This window comes from Oreochromis aureus, linkage group 20 (assembly GCF_013358895.1).
Source record: "Oreochromis aureus strain Israel breed Guangdong linkage group 20, ZZ_aureus, whole genome shotgun sequence".
NCBI classification, from domain to species: domain Eukaryota; kingdom Metazoa; phylum Chordata; class Actinopteri; order Cichliformes; family Cichlidae; genus Oreochromis; species Oreochromis aureus.
The window spans coordinates 24,114,183-24,130,871 of NC_052961.1; the positions used below are offsets into that span (position 1 = coordinate 24,114,183).

Genomic DNA, 16,689 nt, shown 5'->3' on the forward strand with positions numbered 1-16,689 from the left:
TCGTACTGAATGTTAAGGAAACAAACCAACGAGAGGAAACATTCTGATGCTGCGCTGACTTTTTATTATTTGAACCGAGAAATCGGTTCGTTTGTGATCGTTGAGGTCTGAAGACTCACAGCGAATCGAGGTGTTCGGATTTTTACTACTCAGCCTGTGTCCGCGAATCCTCGCGGAAGTACTGACGTGTACACAGCAGTTTACACGAGAAGTGGCTAGTTTAGCTAGCTAGGTAGAGCCGGGTAGTGTCACAGCGGCCGTATCAGGTAAGAAAGAACTGCCATTGACAATTTTTGCTGTAATTGCTAATTGTAATTGCTACAGCTTAGAGACACAAAGAGGTATTGAATCGAAGAATCAACATCGATTGTGATCGCATAAATTACTGAATATGGACGTGTTTAGTATAAAATGGTTATATTTTAACTGTGCTAGCTAGCTAGCTAGCTGTGAAAATGTTGGCAACGTAGCACCGGAAGTGAGTTGTCAATTCTGTGAAGTCCTTGCTGGGTGTTGTAGTTTAAATGTGTCCGGAAACCCATTCTTGCGACCTAGAACTAGTCAATAATAAACTACCAATTATTTTTACATACTTTTACATGAGCCCAATTGGAGTTGTGGGAAATGTAGTCGCATACGTTCATTGTAACGGCTGAAGGCGGTCAAATGAAGCTGAACAAAACTACATCACCCATACAAACGTTAACTGGGGCCAAAGGTAGTGTACGTTTCGATGGCTAGGACCGCTTTCGGGGCTAATTTCTAAGCTAACGCGAAGAATTTTAAATAATATCAGATAAAATAATACCTCTAGTACAACTTATTCAATTTGTAGTGTACACCGTAGTTATTTTCCAGTTTGCAAATGAGCCTATTTTGGTATATATTGCTTCCTAGATGTCATCCTGCCTTCCTCAACCTGTTAGCTAGTTATGCAGCTAATGCTAACCAGGCACAACCACAGCTCCTCACGGTCCTGTTCTTTTCCCCATTAAAATAAAAATAACAAATCATTAAATGTCCTGAAGCGTAATGCGCAGTTATCTAAGCAATGAACCTAGGCTGCAGTGGATATAAATGTTGTTTTGGTGAGCAACCGACAGCGCACCTAGAGTATTTATGATCAGCTCATCAGTTAAAATTCTAGTAAAGGGCCTATGTTAGATTTAATTAACAGAGATACATATTTAAATTGTTTATTTGAAGAAAATTACAAAGATTTTGTCACCTTGAGTATTTGCGCCTTGATAGTTATCTGATTACTCTGATTGACCCGTCTTCTGGACTTGTGCACCTCGCGGATACAGGTCTTTCCGGACAGCCTATGTCTATTGTATTTACTTGTATCACAGTTTACAGAGTATATATTACACAAACTGAAACGAAACGTGTGTTCCAAAATGTGTAGTTCTTGGTAAAATCGTTCACAAATTTTCGTTTTACTGGGTATTTATTTCCAAAGCCTTTAAGACAAAATGGGCACAGAAGAGTTTGTCATTTGTCAATTTATCACCTCCATTTTGTATCTTCAACTGGGGTCGTTGGTAGACATGGTCATGCTGAATAAGAGTATTGTGCAGTACTCTTATTAAAGTAGATTAAGTTCATACACCGCTAATCAAAATCTTTTTGTTGTCCCAATAAGAATGTCAGAAGGGGACAGTGCTGGGGAGTCAATCCATGGGAAAACTTCTGTTGTTGCTGCCTTTTTCACACGAGTTGGACAGGTAACGTGTGAGATCAAGCATATCAGATTCCTTTAAATAGGTTTAAATTTAGGGATGCACTGATTGTGAAAATTCTGTTTTTTTAAAATGCCTTTTTGATCTATCTATCTATCTATCTATCTATCTATCTATCTCTCTCTCTCTCTCTCAATATATATATATATCTGTTTTTAACCAAGTCATTAAACAAAGACATGCCATTTTAAACATTAGTATTGACTGAGCCAAACCTCAGTAGAGAAATTTTTAAAACTGACTTGCAAATATAAGTATGTCAGAACTGATGTTCACAACAGATAAATATGAACTTCATGTTTTTCAGCACTTCTGCAATGGTTTTCTGGTTTCTTTTTGTCACAGGTCTATCAGTCATGGCTAGACAAGTCAACACCATTCTATGCAATGCGATGGGCAGGAACTCTACTACTTACTCTTGTCTACATGATCAGAGTATATCTACTACAGGTAATTGTGTATTTCTGTGTGTTTTTCAGATTTATTTTTAATTAGTCAGCCAAGTTGGAAAATGTTAATGAGGAATTCTAAATACTTAAAGTTTTTGCTTGGCGTATAATAAATACTATCTTTATCAAGTTTAAAATGCCAACTCTTTGGGGCGATCGTGGCTCAAGAGTTGGGAGTTCGCCTTGTAATCGGAAGGTTACCGGTTCGAGCCCCGGCTCGGACAGTCTCGGTCGTTGTGTCCTTGGGCAAGACACTTCACCCGTTGCCTACTGGTGGTGGTCAGAGGGCCCGGTGGTGCCAGTGTCCGGCAGCCTCGCCTCTGTCAGTGCGCCCCAGGGTGGCTGTGGCTACAACGTAGCTTGCCATCACCAGTGTGTGAATGTGTGTGTGAATGGGTGAATGACTGAATATGTAAAGCGCTTTGGGGTCCTTAGGGACTAGAAAGCGCTATATAAATACAGGCCATTTACCATTTAACTCTTTAGTTTGAAATCCTCATTCACCTCTAGTAGTTTTTAACCAATTGTATCATAATTTCAGATCAAGGTTATTTCATTTTGGTATTAGTCATTAAAAGTAAAATAATGCATTTTATAGTACATCTCTCTGTCTTTATTATTGTCTTGTTTTGACGGGGATCTTGGTCTATTCGTTAGGTGTTTATATAATAAAGTTCTTATGTGTCTTGTCTGACTCTAGCAAAGACGTCCTTTAATAAGGTTATTTTCTGATGCTCCTTTTCAGGGTTGGTATATAGTAACATATGCTTTGGGAATCTACCATCTCAACCTGTTCATTGCTTTTCTGTCGCCAAAAGTGGATCCCTCACTGCTTGAAGAAGGTTAGTCAACTCAGTCTTATTAAAGTAGTGTTTGTGATGTGAACATGGAAGTAGGCTACCTCATGGGGTATTACAAAACTGTTCATTTAGACCTTAGTACTTGCATCTAATCAAAAGTCTAAGCCAGCAATTGCCCAATTTTTTTTTTTTCTGAGAATTTTCTAATCCAACTTTTAGTTTATTATGAAAGATTTTAAAATAGTTACTGGAACAATAGATTATTACTGTACACTTGCATATTTAAAAGTACGTATCTCAATACTGAAATGGATGGGTCCATATATAGAGAAAAGGGCACCGCATCTCAGTAGACAAAGTCTCACAGTTTCTTCCCCTGTGCCATCTATTACTACTACTCTTAGGCACTTTGCAAAATGTTCTCTCATCCGTGCCTTTCTATTGTGTGCCTTCCTCCTGTTTTGTATATATTCCTGTGATCTGTTATTTATTCTTGCTCTCCTACTATTTATATTTTATACCATGCACAGTTGGCGTGGAGCACCCAAATGTGGTTTTATAGTAGCACTCTGTTTATGAGCAAGTGACCTCCTTGAATGGAATGTCTACAGTAGTGACTGTTCCCAAAAAATATATGAATTAGCCATTTTTACTGTATGTAACTGAAATTGTCCTATTCCTAAAGTGTACGTTGTTGTTGTCGACGTTCTTGTTGCTGTTATGGGATAACTCAACTGGTAACCTATATTTCCTACAGATGAGGGCCCATCCCTTCCTACCAAGCAGAACGAGGAGTTCCGCCCTTTCATCAGGAGGTTGCCTGAATTCAAATTCTGGTGAGAGTTCAACATGGTCACCCAGGGAAATTGCAAATTATTTTCTTTAGAACAACCTGTGTGCAGAAAGAGTATATTAAGCAAAGCTCATTTAGAAATGGGTGTAGCATTTTAGGGTGAAACTAAAGACACAGAGTTTAATTCATTTTTGTATATTTTGATTTTACCTCATTATCTCAAATTAATTTCTACTTCATTGACATAAAGGTTGTGTCTGTAACCCTGATTTCCAAAAATAGTTTAAATACAAACACTTTGTTCAGATTTTTTAAACCACAACTTAATTTATTTTCACAGCAGCAATAAATTTTACTCACGACCTGCTGGTAGCTTAACTTCGCATCAATTTCTGCTATTTCCCACGTGTGGGACTAATAAAGGTCATCTTATCTTATCTTATTCTGTGCTGTACCAATTTTAAATTGTGTGTTAGGCCTTGAATCTCATTTGCATTTGCAAATACTGTGTTCTCTTATATACTAAAGAAGAAAGAGAGGGAAACACACATTTGCTTGATATCTTTTTCTTTATATCAGATATGTACCTGATACATGAAAATGTCATTTTTGTTCCCTTTACATGTTTATCTGCTCGATTAAAGAAATTTGACTTTCAATGTAACATACTTACCTATGTTAAGTGGATATTGGGATATAACGATTAGAGGATTAAATTATTTGTTCATTTGTTGTTTGGTGGGTTGCTAACTAAACTACAAATTTTAAGTCTTATATTAATATTAAGTCTTGCTAAGAACATTTTTCTGGTTTCTACTCAAATTTGTGTCAGACTACACTTTGTTGCATTTTACACTAACTTCTCTTTGTTAATCTCCAACCGTACCTAGTGATTTAGTACTGTGTAAAAGATTTAGGCAGAAAACAAACAAATCCATCAGTACAAATTATCTTAGATACTGTGGAATACAAAGTACATGTAGCTGGTCAGTTCTTGAGAGAGTATTCAGTCTGTGTTGGACCTATTTATTAGAAAGGTCTCACTCTGTTTTACTCTTAAAAAGAATCTCAAGCCTGCGGTCTAGTTTCAAACTAAACTTATTAAAATGCAAAAGCCTAACCAGATAAAAGTTTTAGTGCTCTGTCTACTCTATATGCAGGCATTCTCTTTCTCTTTATAACTTACATTATCTTGTTTTTCTGTACACGGCTGTACATGGACTCCTTGTTCTTGTTGCTTAAGATAACACTTTGACTCTGACTGTATGTTTGGGGTTGTTGTCATGCTGCTAAATTTAGGACACATTTAAGTGCACAGCACAATCCCCATTTGCTAAGTTACCTAAGTGTTTAGGATGATGATTAATTCTGATTCCTTATTTTAATCAAAACTTTAACAGTGACATTGTTTTTACTGAGTTTCCTACTTTTCTTTTCAGGCATTCAGCGACAAAAGGCATCGTCATCGCCATGATTTGCACATTTTTTGATGCCTTCAACGTGCCAGTATTCTGGCCTATACTTGTAATGTACTTCATCATGCTCTTTTGCATCACCATGAAGAGGCAGATTAAGGTAAGTACAAACAGACATCTCTTTGCTTAGTACATATTGATCATAGCTGCACTAGATTAACAGTAAAAGGGTGCTTTGAGTCTGGAGGAATGTTTTCATCATCCATTGTCCCTATTTGAAACCTTGAGCTAAGTATTCCGACCAGTGACATCACGATGTATTTTGAAACATATTGTGACAAGAAGTATGTCTAACTGAGAAGCCAAAGTAGCTGGAACTTATTAATTAGAAGGTAATGATGACTAAAGCGCAACTCATTTTTGTCTGTTTAGCATTTATCTTAGTGTAATTGTATTTAATTTAAAAAAAAAAACAAAAAACAAATCACCTAGTAATAAAGATACTATATCAAGATATGATATCATGTCATAAATCAATGAAGTAATTTTGTTAGAGCCTACATAGCTGGATTTTGTTTTTTTAATCTCAGAGGAGTGGCCCTCTACTGGCCATTGTAAACAATCATTTCACAGACCCAAGGTTACTTGCATTTTTTTATATACAGCAAGCAAGGACAGGACTATTACAGTTCTTTGAACTCTATTAACAATATTGAACAATAGTCCTACACCAACTGCTTCCCTGCTGTTGCAAAACTAAATCTTACTGTTAGAGTTGTCATTGTTTCTGAAGATATGTTGTTCAAGAGTGAGCTCCCCAGTGTCTCTATGACAGTTTGGTCTGAAAGTGCAGTAAAAACATTGCAGTCCACAAATTGCTTTTGGGTTAGACAGAGCCACAGATTTAACCTTGTATTTTATTGTATGAAAAGGGTGTCATTGTTGTTATCTGCAGTGCAGTTTATATTGTGGTTCTGAATGTGTTGTAAACTATGCTAAGTCACTAAAAGTGTATGCACAAGCCTTGAAGTAATTGTTGCTAACTCTCCTTTTTACTTTGTCTTTTCTAGCATATGGTCAAGTACAGATACCTACCCTTCACACATGGGAAGAGGACATACAAAGGCAAGGAAGACACAGGGAAAGCTTTTGCTAGTTAAAAAAACTCCCACTCTCCCTTCCTCTTTGTTGCATTTAAAATTTATTGGCTACAGCCAGTGGGGAATGATGAGGGTTAGAAATGTATTTTCTTTTTGTCAGCTGAACAGTAACATGAAAACATGAAAAATACAAGTTTTGATCCACAGTGTTCTCAGTGTTGGACGAGGATATGAGCAGCATGGATCAAATTAGTCTAAAAATCTAAAATACTCCCTTTGTCTATTAAGGTTTTTTTTCTGTTTGTTTGTTTTTTGGGGGCTTTTTTTTGTTTTGTTTTTCAGGGATTGATCTGCAGTTACTCAGTAATAGTTAAGACTAAGTGCTACCTTTTGCCTTTCTAACCCTAAGTAAGAGTAACAGTAAAGTCATCAAAACTGAAAGAAATTTGCAGTAAAATGAGTGATTTTTTTTTTTGTTGTCATTTTGTTATGCTTTGTTTCCACTGGTTTATTCCAGTACACCCCCTCTCTAAAATTCACTAACTTTTAATACATGTAATTTCTCATTTACGAAAATATGAGTAAAGTTGTTAATGTGATATCAGATGGAAATGCAAGAGTCTTCAAATTAAAAACTTTCATCTTTGCGATGAGAATATCCTGCTGCTCTGACTTAAATATCTATGGCACTTGTCCTTTGTTCTAAATAAAGATACTTGGAGAAATTGGCCGCTTTTTACGTGAATATGCATTCATGAAGGGCAGTGTATCCCCCCCCCCCAAAAAAAAAACTTCCTGTTAATCTATATCTATGAAATGAATTACATCCAGCCAGCACAATGTTTAAAAACTTTGATTGGACATTTGATTTGTTAGCTACCCTGTATAATTGTGTAATTCAAGGAGAGTGTCACTAATCCCAGATAATTTAGTTGCCTGTTGTCTGCGGTCATTCTTAAATCACTAATTTCTACTTTTCCGCCTTAATAGAGTTTAACTACTGGGAAACTGGGATGAAAATCATTTTGGGTGTAATTACCCCAGGGGGATATATTAGGTGACTGAGCAATTAACATGAAATGGCAAGTCAATGAATTTGCTTTACCTCAGATTTTTAGACCATTAAGTGGGTATTTATTCAAAACATATTGTGTCCTAAAGTGCATAAACAGTATTCCAGATAAATTCATAATGTGGCTTATTTGATAGCAGTCAATCAAGCAAGTTTATTTCAATGACCCCATCTCTTTGAAATATTTAGCAAGTTTTGTTTCAAAGACTGAGGCTCATTTGGAATTTGTAGACTGGCTGTTGTCCTTCACATTCTGTGTAAAATCTTTTAAGAGTTGTGGTAAATGTAGTCATTCCAAGCAAACTGTTGTTCTCTTTCTTTTTCAGAGGAAACATAAGAAAACAAAGATTGAGAGCTTTTATTAAAAGAAATGGATGAAGTGGGTGGCGATCACATACTTTTCTATGAACCAGTTGATTTTTTTTTTTCCTTTTTATTTCAAAATGCTGCAAATCTGTGATTATTCAACTTTGATCAGCACTGTAGTAAGGGATCAAAATTTTCCTGTAAAAAGTTTGTGTTTCAAAAGGTTGTCTGGGTTTGTGTGTGTATATATATATATATTTTAAAATATAATTATTTTTTTTTTTTTAGAATTTTTTTTCATCCACCACCATACTGTTTGAGTGTGAAAAACTATTTCAGTTGAAGTTTATGGAAGTAAAACCGCTAAATTGGGTTCCAGATCTGATAAATTAAATGTTTTTCATGGATTGCATGTTATTTTCTTGTGCTACAGTTACAAACAGAAACTTGATTTTAATAACTTAAGTGTAATTTTTTCACTCCAAATGCTATTAAAGAGGCTGTGTCCCTTTGAACAGTGCATTTGAATCTTGGCTTCATATTTTATAAGTATTCATGGAAAAGGGTAGCCTTGCAACTAAAGACAGTTGGATAGGTCCAGTGCATTTCTGTTTATCCTAATCAAAATTTATTTTCGTACAGCTCTTTCTTTGTAATTGTTTTCTTTTTTAGGTGCATGGCACATATGACTAGAATCTGGATATATTTGGTCACCTCTATAAAATAAGGAAATTCATTGTTATCTTTTGAGTTGTGTCCAGCATTATCAGATTAATGAGACAAAGTGGCCATTCAGCTGCTGATCTTTGCATACTGATTTGTGAATCCTTCAACGATAGATATTCCTCAGAGGCTCCAGCATTACCAGCATCTCATAACATCAGACACAGAGTGTTAAGGTTCACCGTAGACTGGTAAATAGTTTTTGAATTGAGAATGAAAAGCATTGTTGTTTATCAGTGTGTACTGGGATGTTTTCTATATGCTTTGGCTCAATACACTCTTTCAACATCTGAGTTTCGGGTGGAAGGAGATTATTTGATAGGTGGACTTTTTGATATTCATCAGCTGAATGACACTCTTCTTCATCAAAGACCAGAAGCCATTGACTGCTTGAGGTAAGTTAAAGTTTGTTGTGTACTTTCTTGTGATAAAACTAATAAAAACAGGAAAAGTTTACCTGATGCTGATTAAACTGGTAATAGAACTCTTAAACCAGTGAAATGAATTGCTGTGTTATTAATATTTATATTTTTAAAGTCAGCACTGCTGACATAGTCATTTAGCTAGAAATCCTATTTTAAGTGATCTTAATTATTCAGGGATGTCCAAAATTGCACATATTTACTACAAGCAATATTGAAACAAAATGTGTTACTGTCCATCTCCCCACAGTGCACCTTTTATTCTGTCCAGTTATCGAAGGTTTCAAATGATGAGATTCTCTGTAGAAGAAATCAACAATTCTACCAAGCTACTGCCAAATGTGTCACTTGGCTATGAAATATTTGACCTCTGCACAGATACTGTGAGTTTCCCAGGACCTTTAAACCTAATCTCTGTTAATGGTTTAATCCATCCTCTGGAAGAACCACACAAGAACTTATCCAAAGTTATAGCAGTGGTCGGGACTTATACAAGCCCTCAGGCACGAGCTGTAGCCCCACTGTTCATGATGAATCTCATTCCAATGGTAAACCTATGAACTCTTATGTACTTTGACCTTCTTTAAACTATATCAATATTTTTTAATAAGAAATATTCTTTACAACAGTTAAAACAAGAAATGATTTTTTCCATGTTTAAAATAATACAAGTTTCAGCAGCATAAATGAAGGTTCTTGTTACTGATCACAGTTACATTTTCTCTGTTGCTCTTAACAGGTCAGTTATGGAGCTTCCAGTTCAATCTTTTCAAGAAAACAGACCTTTCCCTCTTTCTTAAGAACAGTGCATCCCAATGAAGAGGTCATAAAAGGCATTGTTAGTATTGTCAAGCGATTCAACTGGAAATGGGTTGCTTTTCTTTATGTTAATAATGATTATGGAATCGATGGCCTGGACTTGTTTTTAAAAGCAATTAATGAGACTGACATCTGCCTTGCATATACCAAAGGCCTTGATCAAGATACAGATTACAGTCTAATGTTTAGACAGATTGATGCAGAAAACATTAATATCATTATTGTTTTTGCACCTGAATGGAGTGTTGAAGAACTCATGAAGTCAGTAAAAAGAGAAAATGTTACAAACAAGGTGTGGATAGCAGGGGATGCATGGTCCCTAAACAAAAAGATAAGAGACCAGATGCAAGAAATCAAAAATATTGGAACTGTACTTGGGGTTGCTCAGCCTAAAATGTCAATACCTGGTTTTAGTGAGTTCATACAGTCTTTCAAAGCCCAGACTCACTGTGAAAATGCAGAGCAACAGAAGTTTTGTAATCAAATTTGCAACTGCAGTAGCCTAACTGCTGAGGAAATCATTGATGCAGATCCATCGTTCTCTTTTCCTGTTTATTCTGCTGTGTATTCCATTGCTCATGCCTTACACAATATCTTACAATGTGGAGCTGACGGATGTAAAGACAATATTACAGTCTACCCCTACATGGTAAGCATGCTAATTATTTGATGATTTCTCACTTTACTTTTTGAAAATTATCTAAGAGTGAATAATTGTTCTTATCCATATTAAAACCAGTGATAGTGTACATGAAGTATGTGATAAGCTAACTGGAATCCCAGAGTTAGTTAAACCTGTAGTTAAATAAATAAAAGAAGGCTAAAAATGTGATTTGGGTTACTAGACTTCATCATGAGCTACCAGTGACAAAAGGTTAATACAGGTATAATTAACTAGATTCTCCCAGAAGATTTCCAAAGCATTATCAAAAAACTCTGATTTAAACCAATCTAACTTTACTTGTTAGTCCAATGTCTATATACACAGATGAGGCACTCATCCCTCTAAGTTGGGCCCTACCAGTATATCTGCCAATGCACCATAGAAAATATCTGAGCAAAGAAGACACCTAAATCTGTGCTCATTAGACCATAAACATGAAAGCTGACCTACGACAGAATTATTAGGTTAAGCAAATTGTGTTTGTCCAAACCTCATTCATTGTGAACTCAGTGTTACTGTTGTGTTCCAACATCAGGTTCTTACAGAGTTGAGGAAGGCAAATTTTACCCTTTTAAACCAAACCATTCAGTTTGATGAGAATGGTGACCCCATGTTTGGATCCCACTCAGTCGTTTTTTGGGGCCCCAGTGGTGATGTGCAGGAAGTGGGCTCTTATACTTGTCATCCATCATTCCATTTCTTCATCAACGACACCAAAATTCAGTGGCATACAAGGGCACAAGTACGTAGTAGTAATAAGAAGTTTTTTATTTGTATTTTCAACACAAAGATTAATAATAAAATTAAGTTTTAGCAATTTCGTTTTTTAGACTTCTACCTAGATACATATGTTTATAAGCACACAGCAGCTACCAGTTGTAGGTGTTCAACTGGTAGCTAGATATAACATGCAAATACTTTTACATGTTACAAAACAATTTTAGAAATTCAAAAAAACTGCGTGAATGTATTTACTGACTGGTACTTTCCCCATAATTTACCGTTACAGTAAATGGTAGGGAAGTGCAGTATCTTCTTTCTGACCTTAAATGTAAATTTTTTATAAACAATTTTCTTGTGCAGCTACCAACTTCAGTGTGTTCTGAAGAATGTAAAATGGGCTACAAGAAAACACAACTCAGAATCCACAAGTGTTGCTTCAGTTGCACAATTTGTCCACGTGGGACTTATATCAACAGCACAGGTAAACTGTTTTTGAATGACAGTAGAAAAAGAGTGAAAGTAGTGCTGTCACTTGTAATGGAAGCAAAAGTCATGCTTTTTAAAGACTATTATTGTTTTCATATAGACAAAGCCATAGTTTTCCATTTTTGTTCCAGCCACTGCTCATATCAAAGCAGCCAATTATTAGTCGTGATAGATTTACACTAAGGTGTATAACTGCAAACTGTAAAGTACAGGGCAGGTTTAACATGAAGGAAAATCTTTAGAGAGTATAGTGTATCACAGGTCAAATGTTTGTAGTTTAAAACAGACATAAACCCCTTTGAAGCTTTAATTTTTTAATTCTTGTTATTTTTTCAAGCAATTTTGCATGGTTCACAGTCTTTCCTTGAATGTTGGTACGGCTCAGTTCATAAACAATGAGATGTTATCTCTTCCTCTAAGCCCGCTTTCTGATTGGCTGTGATTTTGTGCTGCTGGACGCCTTTTCTACCGCTTGCCACCACGGAGGTCATGAGAACTGTAACATGACAATGGATGGGTCAAACATCAGAAGGAACAAACATTTGTTAAACAATAATATTTGCTTATTTAGGGGCACAATAGTAGATCTAGTTTTTCAATCATAAGCTGTGCTTACAAGTTGATCAGTCTGAACTTTACAAAATCTTGTGCTTCTGACTACTGACGACGAACGACTAACTAAACGACTAATAATTGTGTGTGTCTAAATGCAAACACAAAGCATACATGTATGAACTCTCAGACAATGGAGAAAGGTATCATGGGTCTACTTTAAAGTTGACCATATGCTTCTTTTCTGCCCATCTCTCTTGTGAAACAGACAATCCCTCCAAGTGCATCACCTGTAACGACACAGAATGGTCTGAAGAAGGAAGTACATCATGCAGTCTGCGGGTAAAGGAGTATACACCATTTACAGACATTTGGGCTATAGGGATCATGGTCGGTGCCTTTATCTTGGTGTTCATCTCACTGGCCTTGTCTGTTCTCTTTGCCCTGAACTACAACACGCCTGTTGTCAAATCTGCTGGAGGACCAATGTGCTTCCTAATTCTAGGTTGTCTCAGTCTGTCTAGTCTTAGTGTATTTTTTTATTTTGGCAAACCAACAGTTGCTTTTTGTATATTAAGATATTTACCATTTTTTTTATTCTTCACCATTTGCTTAGCATGTTTTGTTGTACGTGCATTTCTAATTGTTTGCATTTTCAAAACAGCTACCAAGTTCCCAGTGCTGTACAGCTGGTGGATAAAATATCACGGGCAGTGGATGTTCATTGCTGTGGTGTTTGTGACACAGGCAATCTTTCTTGTTATTAACTTTACATATGCCCCTCCAAGACCTAACATTGACCTGTCTTGGAACTCAAAAAAAATTATACTTTACTGTGAGACTGATTCTAAAGCAGCATCTGCTTCTCTGATTTTACCTTTATCGTTGTGTGCTCTTTGCTTTGTTTTCTCCTACATGGGAAAAGACCTCCCAAAAAATTATAATGAAGCCAAAGCAATAACCTTTTGTCTCCTCCTGCTGATGCTCACCTGGATCATCTTTGCCACTGGGAGAATCCTTTATCATGGGAAGCACATTCAGCCTCTGCAGGGCCTGGCAGTGCTCTCCAGTCTCTACTCCTTTTTGTTGTGGTATTTCTTTCCCAAATGTTACATTGTAATTTTTCAACCTCACAAAAACACACAGCAGTACTTCCAAGGTCTCATTCAGAGTTATACCAAATCAATTAACCAGGAGATGCCTCGAGTAAATATTCGTTGATATAGACAGAGGATTTCAGTCTTTGTATTCTGGTAATAATAGGTCCTCTTTAAAAGAGGATAGGGTGGTGATTGTTTCAAAGAATAACTTCATATCACATACACAATGATCTAAATGTTGGTCTTTAAAATATATATTCAAAAGTTTTGTGTAACAAACATTATTTTGTTTATATTAAATATCATTAAAAACTCATAGGAATTAAGTTAATCAATCTTTAATAGATAAGTGGCAAAGAAATACCTGAACGTATAGGAAGTGACTTATTTTGATGTTGGAGGATAATGAGATGACATGACAAAAATTTTATAAATTTATCATGTACAGGTTTCCTATGGCTACATGTTTAGTTCATCAGTGGACACTACTGTTCTTTATTTTTGTTCTTGTTTTTCCTTTTTTTAATGTATTTGTCACACTTCAATATTTCAGATCATCAAACAAAAAATAATAATATTAGATAAAAACAACGTGAAGAAATACAAAGTCGCTGTGGAGGAAATTTGGCCCAATTTTTTGCGGAATTGTTTTAATTCAGCAATATTAAGGGGTTTTCAGGCATAAACACTTTCTTTCAAGTCATGTCAAAGCATTTCAATCAGAGTTAAATCTGAACTTTAAACGGGTCACTCCAAAACCTTAATTTTTATTTTCCCTTCTGCTGCAATACCCAAATATGTTTGACATGTTACTTGTTACTTTTTTAAAAAAAGGATGTAATGTAATATGTTACTTAATAACCCTCCAGAGAAAGTAATTGTTACACCATTCATTATATTACTTTTTTGTTACCCTGTAAAATGACCTGAAAAAAGAGATTTCAAAGCAACTGCCACAGTAATTTTACTGTAGAAACATGAACAGGTAGAAACGGAAGCTGCAAGCCTGACTGCTCATCACTGCCTTTTGATATCTTTTTAAGATCAGGCTCTGGCTCCTGGGCTAGGGCTGCCACCCACTCAGCTTTAACATCTTTCTGGATTCTTGGCTAGCTTTGTGGCAGAATGCTGTTTGATTCTTGCAAAGAACTGAAGTTTTGTTATCAGTTTAACGCAGTTGTTTCTTTCTTGGATGAAGTTTGCAGTTTATCATTGTACTCTTGTCCTTTTGTGAAATAAAAATAAAAGTATTGTCCTCATCACTGTTCCACAATTTTCCTCCTCCTGCACATGAACTGAAATCAACTGACTGTAGCTTAAGTGCACAGGTTGAAAAAATGTTATTTGATTTTTTTTTCTTTCTGTCAGCTTGGAGTGCAGATATTTAGGATCCTTTGTAGTTCTAGTGTCCACATAACTCCTGACTGTAACTGTACTGTAATTACAGAATTTAATACAGTAATACAACACATTACATTTCTATATTATTGAAAAATGTGATTAAGGTAACGCATTACATTCATCACCGCAGAGAAGGAGGACTGGTCCGGGACAAAAAAAAATTGTCTCCGTCCTACCGTGGTCTACCCTTCAAGCTCAGGTCCTATATCAGAGGATTGGGAGCTTGAGGGTCCTACACAGTATCTTCCTAGGACTGCGCGCTTCTGCACAGAGTTGTTGTTGCTGGGATCTGCTGGAGCCACCCACCCAGTTTGTTCCTGATTTGCTATCACTTTGTATAGCTGCATCTTTCACTACAGCCATCTTCCTCACTACAACCATCTTCCTATATTAATTGATCATAACTGTTGAGGGATGCCCAAAATTTCAAGTATTTACTGTGTATAAACAGTATTAAAACTGAATTTATCAGTCTTCTTCATCTCTCTGCAGAAGAAATCAACAATTCTACCAAACTACTGCCAAATGTGTCTCTTGGCTATGAAATATTTGACCACTGCACAGATACTGTGAGTTTCGCAGGGGCTTTTAACCTATTTTTTTTTTAATAATGGTTTAATCCGGCCTCTGGAAGAACCACACAAGAATTTGTTCAAAGTGATAGCAGTGGTTGGGACTTATACAATGTAGATTTATGTTACTGTGACTGATTATGTTGACATTTCTCTTTTACTTCTTTAACAGGTCAGTTACGAAGCTACCAGTTCAATTTTTTCAAGAAAACAGAATTTTCCATCTTTGTTTAGAACAGTGCATCCCAATAAAGATATAGTTGACCTGACTTTTAGCATTTTGAGGGAATTCAACTGCAATTGGGTTGCCTTCCTTTATGTTGATGATGATTATGAGAGAGATGGTCTAGAATTATTAATAAAGAAAATGAAAGACACTGACATCTGCCTGGCTTATAAGAAAGCCCTGGATCACAAGTCAGATTACAAAGTTATATTGATTTGACCACTGGAACACTTCTATATTTGAGTTTGAGCTGGAATTCATGAAAAAAAAGGTTGGTTGACAGTGTGTATTTTAACAATGAGATAGATAAAAAAATAAATAAATGCACTATATTAACATTAAAGGAAGTGGAACTGTTGATGAGCAAGTGATTGCCTAGAAGTGAAGAGGTCACAGCAGTAACTAGCAGAGTTAGCTGTTTATCAGTAGAGTTAGCTGTTTATCTAAATGTAAGCCACTGGAATAGGCCTTTTTCTTAAATCCAAGTTGTTGTTATTATGGAATCTGCAACTTGAACTTGAACTTACCCAGCAGCCTATATCTAGTGTAAATGAGAGCTTATCCATTCCTACCAAACAAAACAAGTTCGACCCTTTCATCAGGAAGTTGACTGAATTCAAATTCTGGTGTGAATTAAACATTGTTACCAAGAGAAATTGCAAATTATTTTGGTTAGATCTGCTGAATGATTATGTAATGCAAAGCTAATTTAGTAAAGGATCTAGCATTTTGGGGGAAAGCAAAGATAGTGAGTTCAATGCATTATTATATATTTGTTTGTATATCATTGTCTGAACTTCATCCATACCTTATTCCTGTCCCACAAGGTTATGTCTTTAATATTGACTTCTAAAAATATATTAAATACAATAACTCATTTTTCCAAGCTTGACTGATAAACTTCCATTGCAACAGTTATTTTCTTTAAAGAGTTGTCTTAAAATTATTTTGAAGCTAGTTTAACCTCAAGTGTTGCAGTTCTGTGTTATGCTGTTTTATGTGTTTCAGGCCCTGCTAACATTTGTTTATGCAAAGGCAGCATCCTCTTATATACTAAAGTAGAAAGAGAAAACAGTATTCCCGACAGAGACATGCAAGAGAATGAATTTGCTTGATATCTTTTCATTTATCAGACACATGACTGACATATGAAAATGTAATGTTTGCTTCCCCTTTCCTTGTGTTACTCTATGCTCTGTTAAAATATTTTAGTTTTTCTCAGATTGATAAACAAAATTACCATGGTGGTTTTAAAATGATAAGTTAACTATTAGGAACTGTCATGTTTGTACGGTGATTGTTTTAATGACAAAAAGTTGATTTG

General features: G+C 35.8%; 1 protein-coding gene and 1 pseudogene across 2 annotated transcripts; both read left to right on the top strand.

Annotated features, from left to right (window-relative positions):
- Positions 1-28: 28 nt before the first annotated feature.
- On the top strand, positions 29-8,192 carry rer1 (retention in endoplasmic reticulum sorting receptor 1). Of its 2 annotated transcripts, XM_031738189.2 has the most exons (8): positions 29-266; positions 1,646-1,727; positions 2,088-2,192; positions 2,937-3,033; positions 3,749-3,827; positions 5,224-5,359; positions 6,270-6,324; positions 7,698-8,192. In XM_031738189.2, the coding sequence occupies exons 2-8, from the start codon at positions 1,647-1,649 to the stop codon at positions 7,706-7,708; spliced, it is 564 nt and encodes a 187-aa protein (XP_031594049.1). In that variant the 5' UTR covers positions 29-266; position 1,646; the 3' UTR covers positions 7,709-8,192. The 2 variants fall into 2 exon arrangements, with proteins under 2 accessions (XP_031594049.1, XP_031594048.1); XM_031738188.2 differs by having other exon boundaries at positions 31-266; positions 6,270-8,189.
- Positions 8,193-8,349: 157 nt separating this feature from the next.
- LOC116318967 lies at positions 8,350-12,833 on the top strand (annotated as a pseudogene).
- The last annotated feature ends 3,856 nt before the right edge of the window (positions 12,834-16,689 follow it).

What these genes read in the sequence shown, in the direction of transcription:
- rer1 (XM_031738188.2), top strand. Translation starts at nt 1,647, where the DNA reads ATGTCAGAAGGGGACAGTGCTGGGGAGTCAATCCATGGGAAAACTTCT. An exon ending in TCAGAGTATATCTACTACAG is followed by an intron (nt 2,193 to 2,936) that starts GTAATTGTGTAT and finishes GCTCCTTTTCAG; the next exon opens with GGTTGGTATATAGTAACATA. An exon ending in CCATGAAGAGGCAGATTAAG is followed by an intron (nt 5,360 to 6,269) that starts GTAAGTACAAAC and finishes TGTCTTTTCTAG; the next exon opens with CATATGGTCAAGTACAGATA.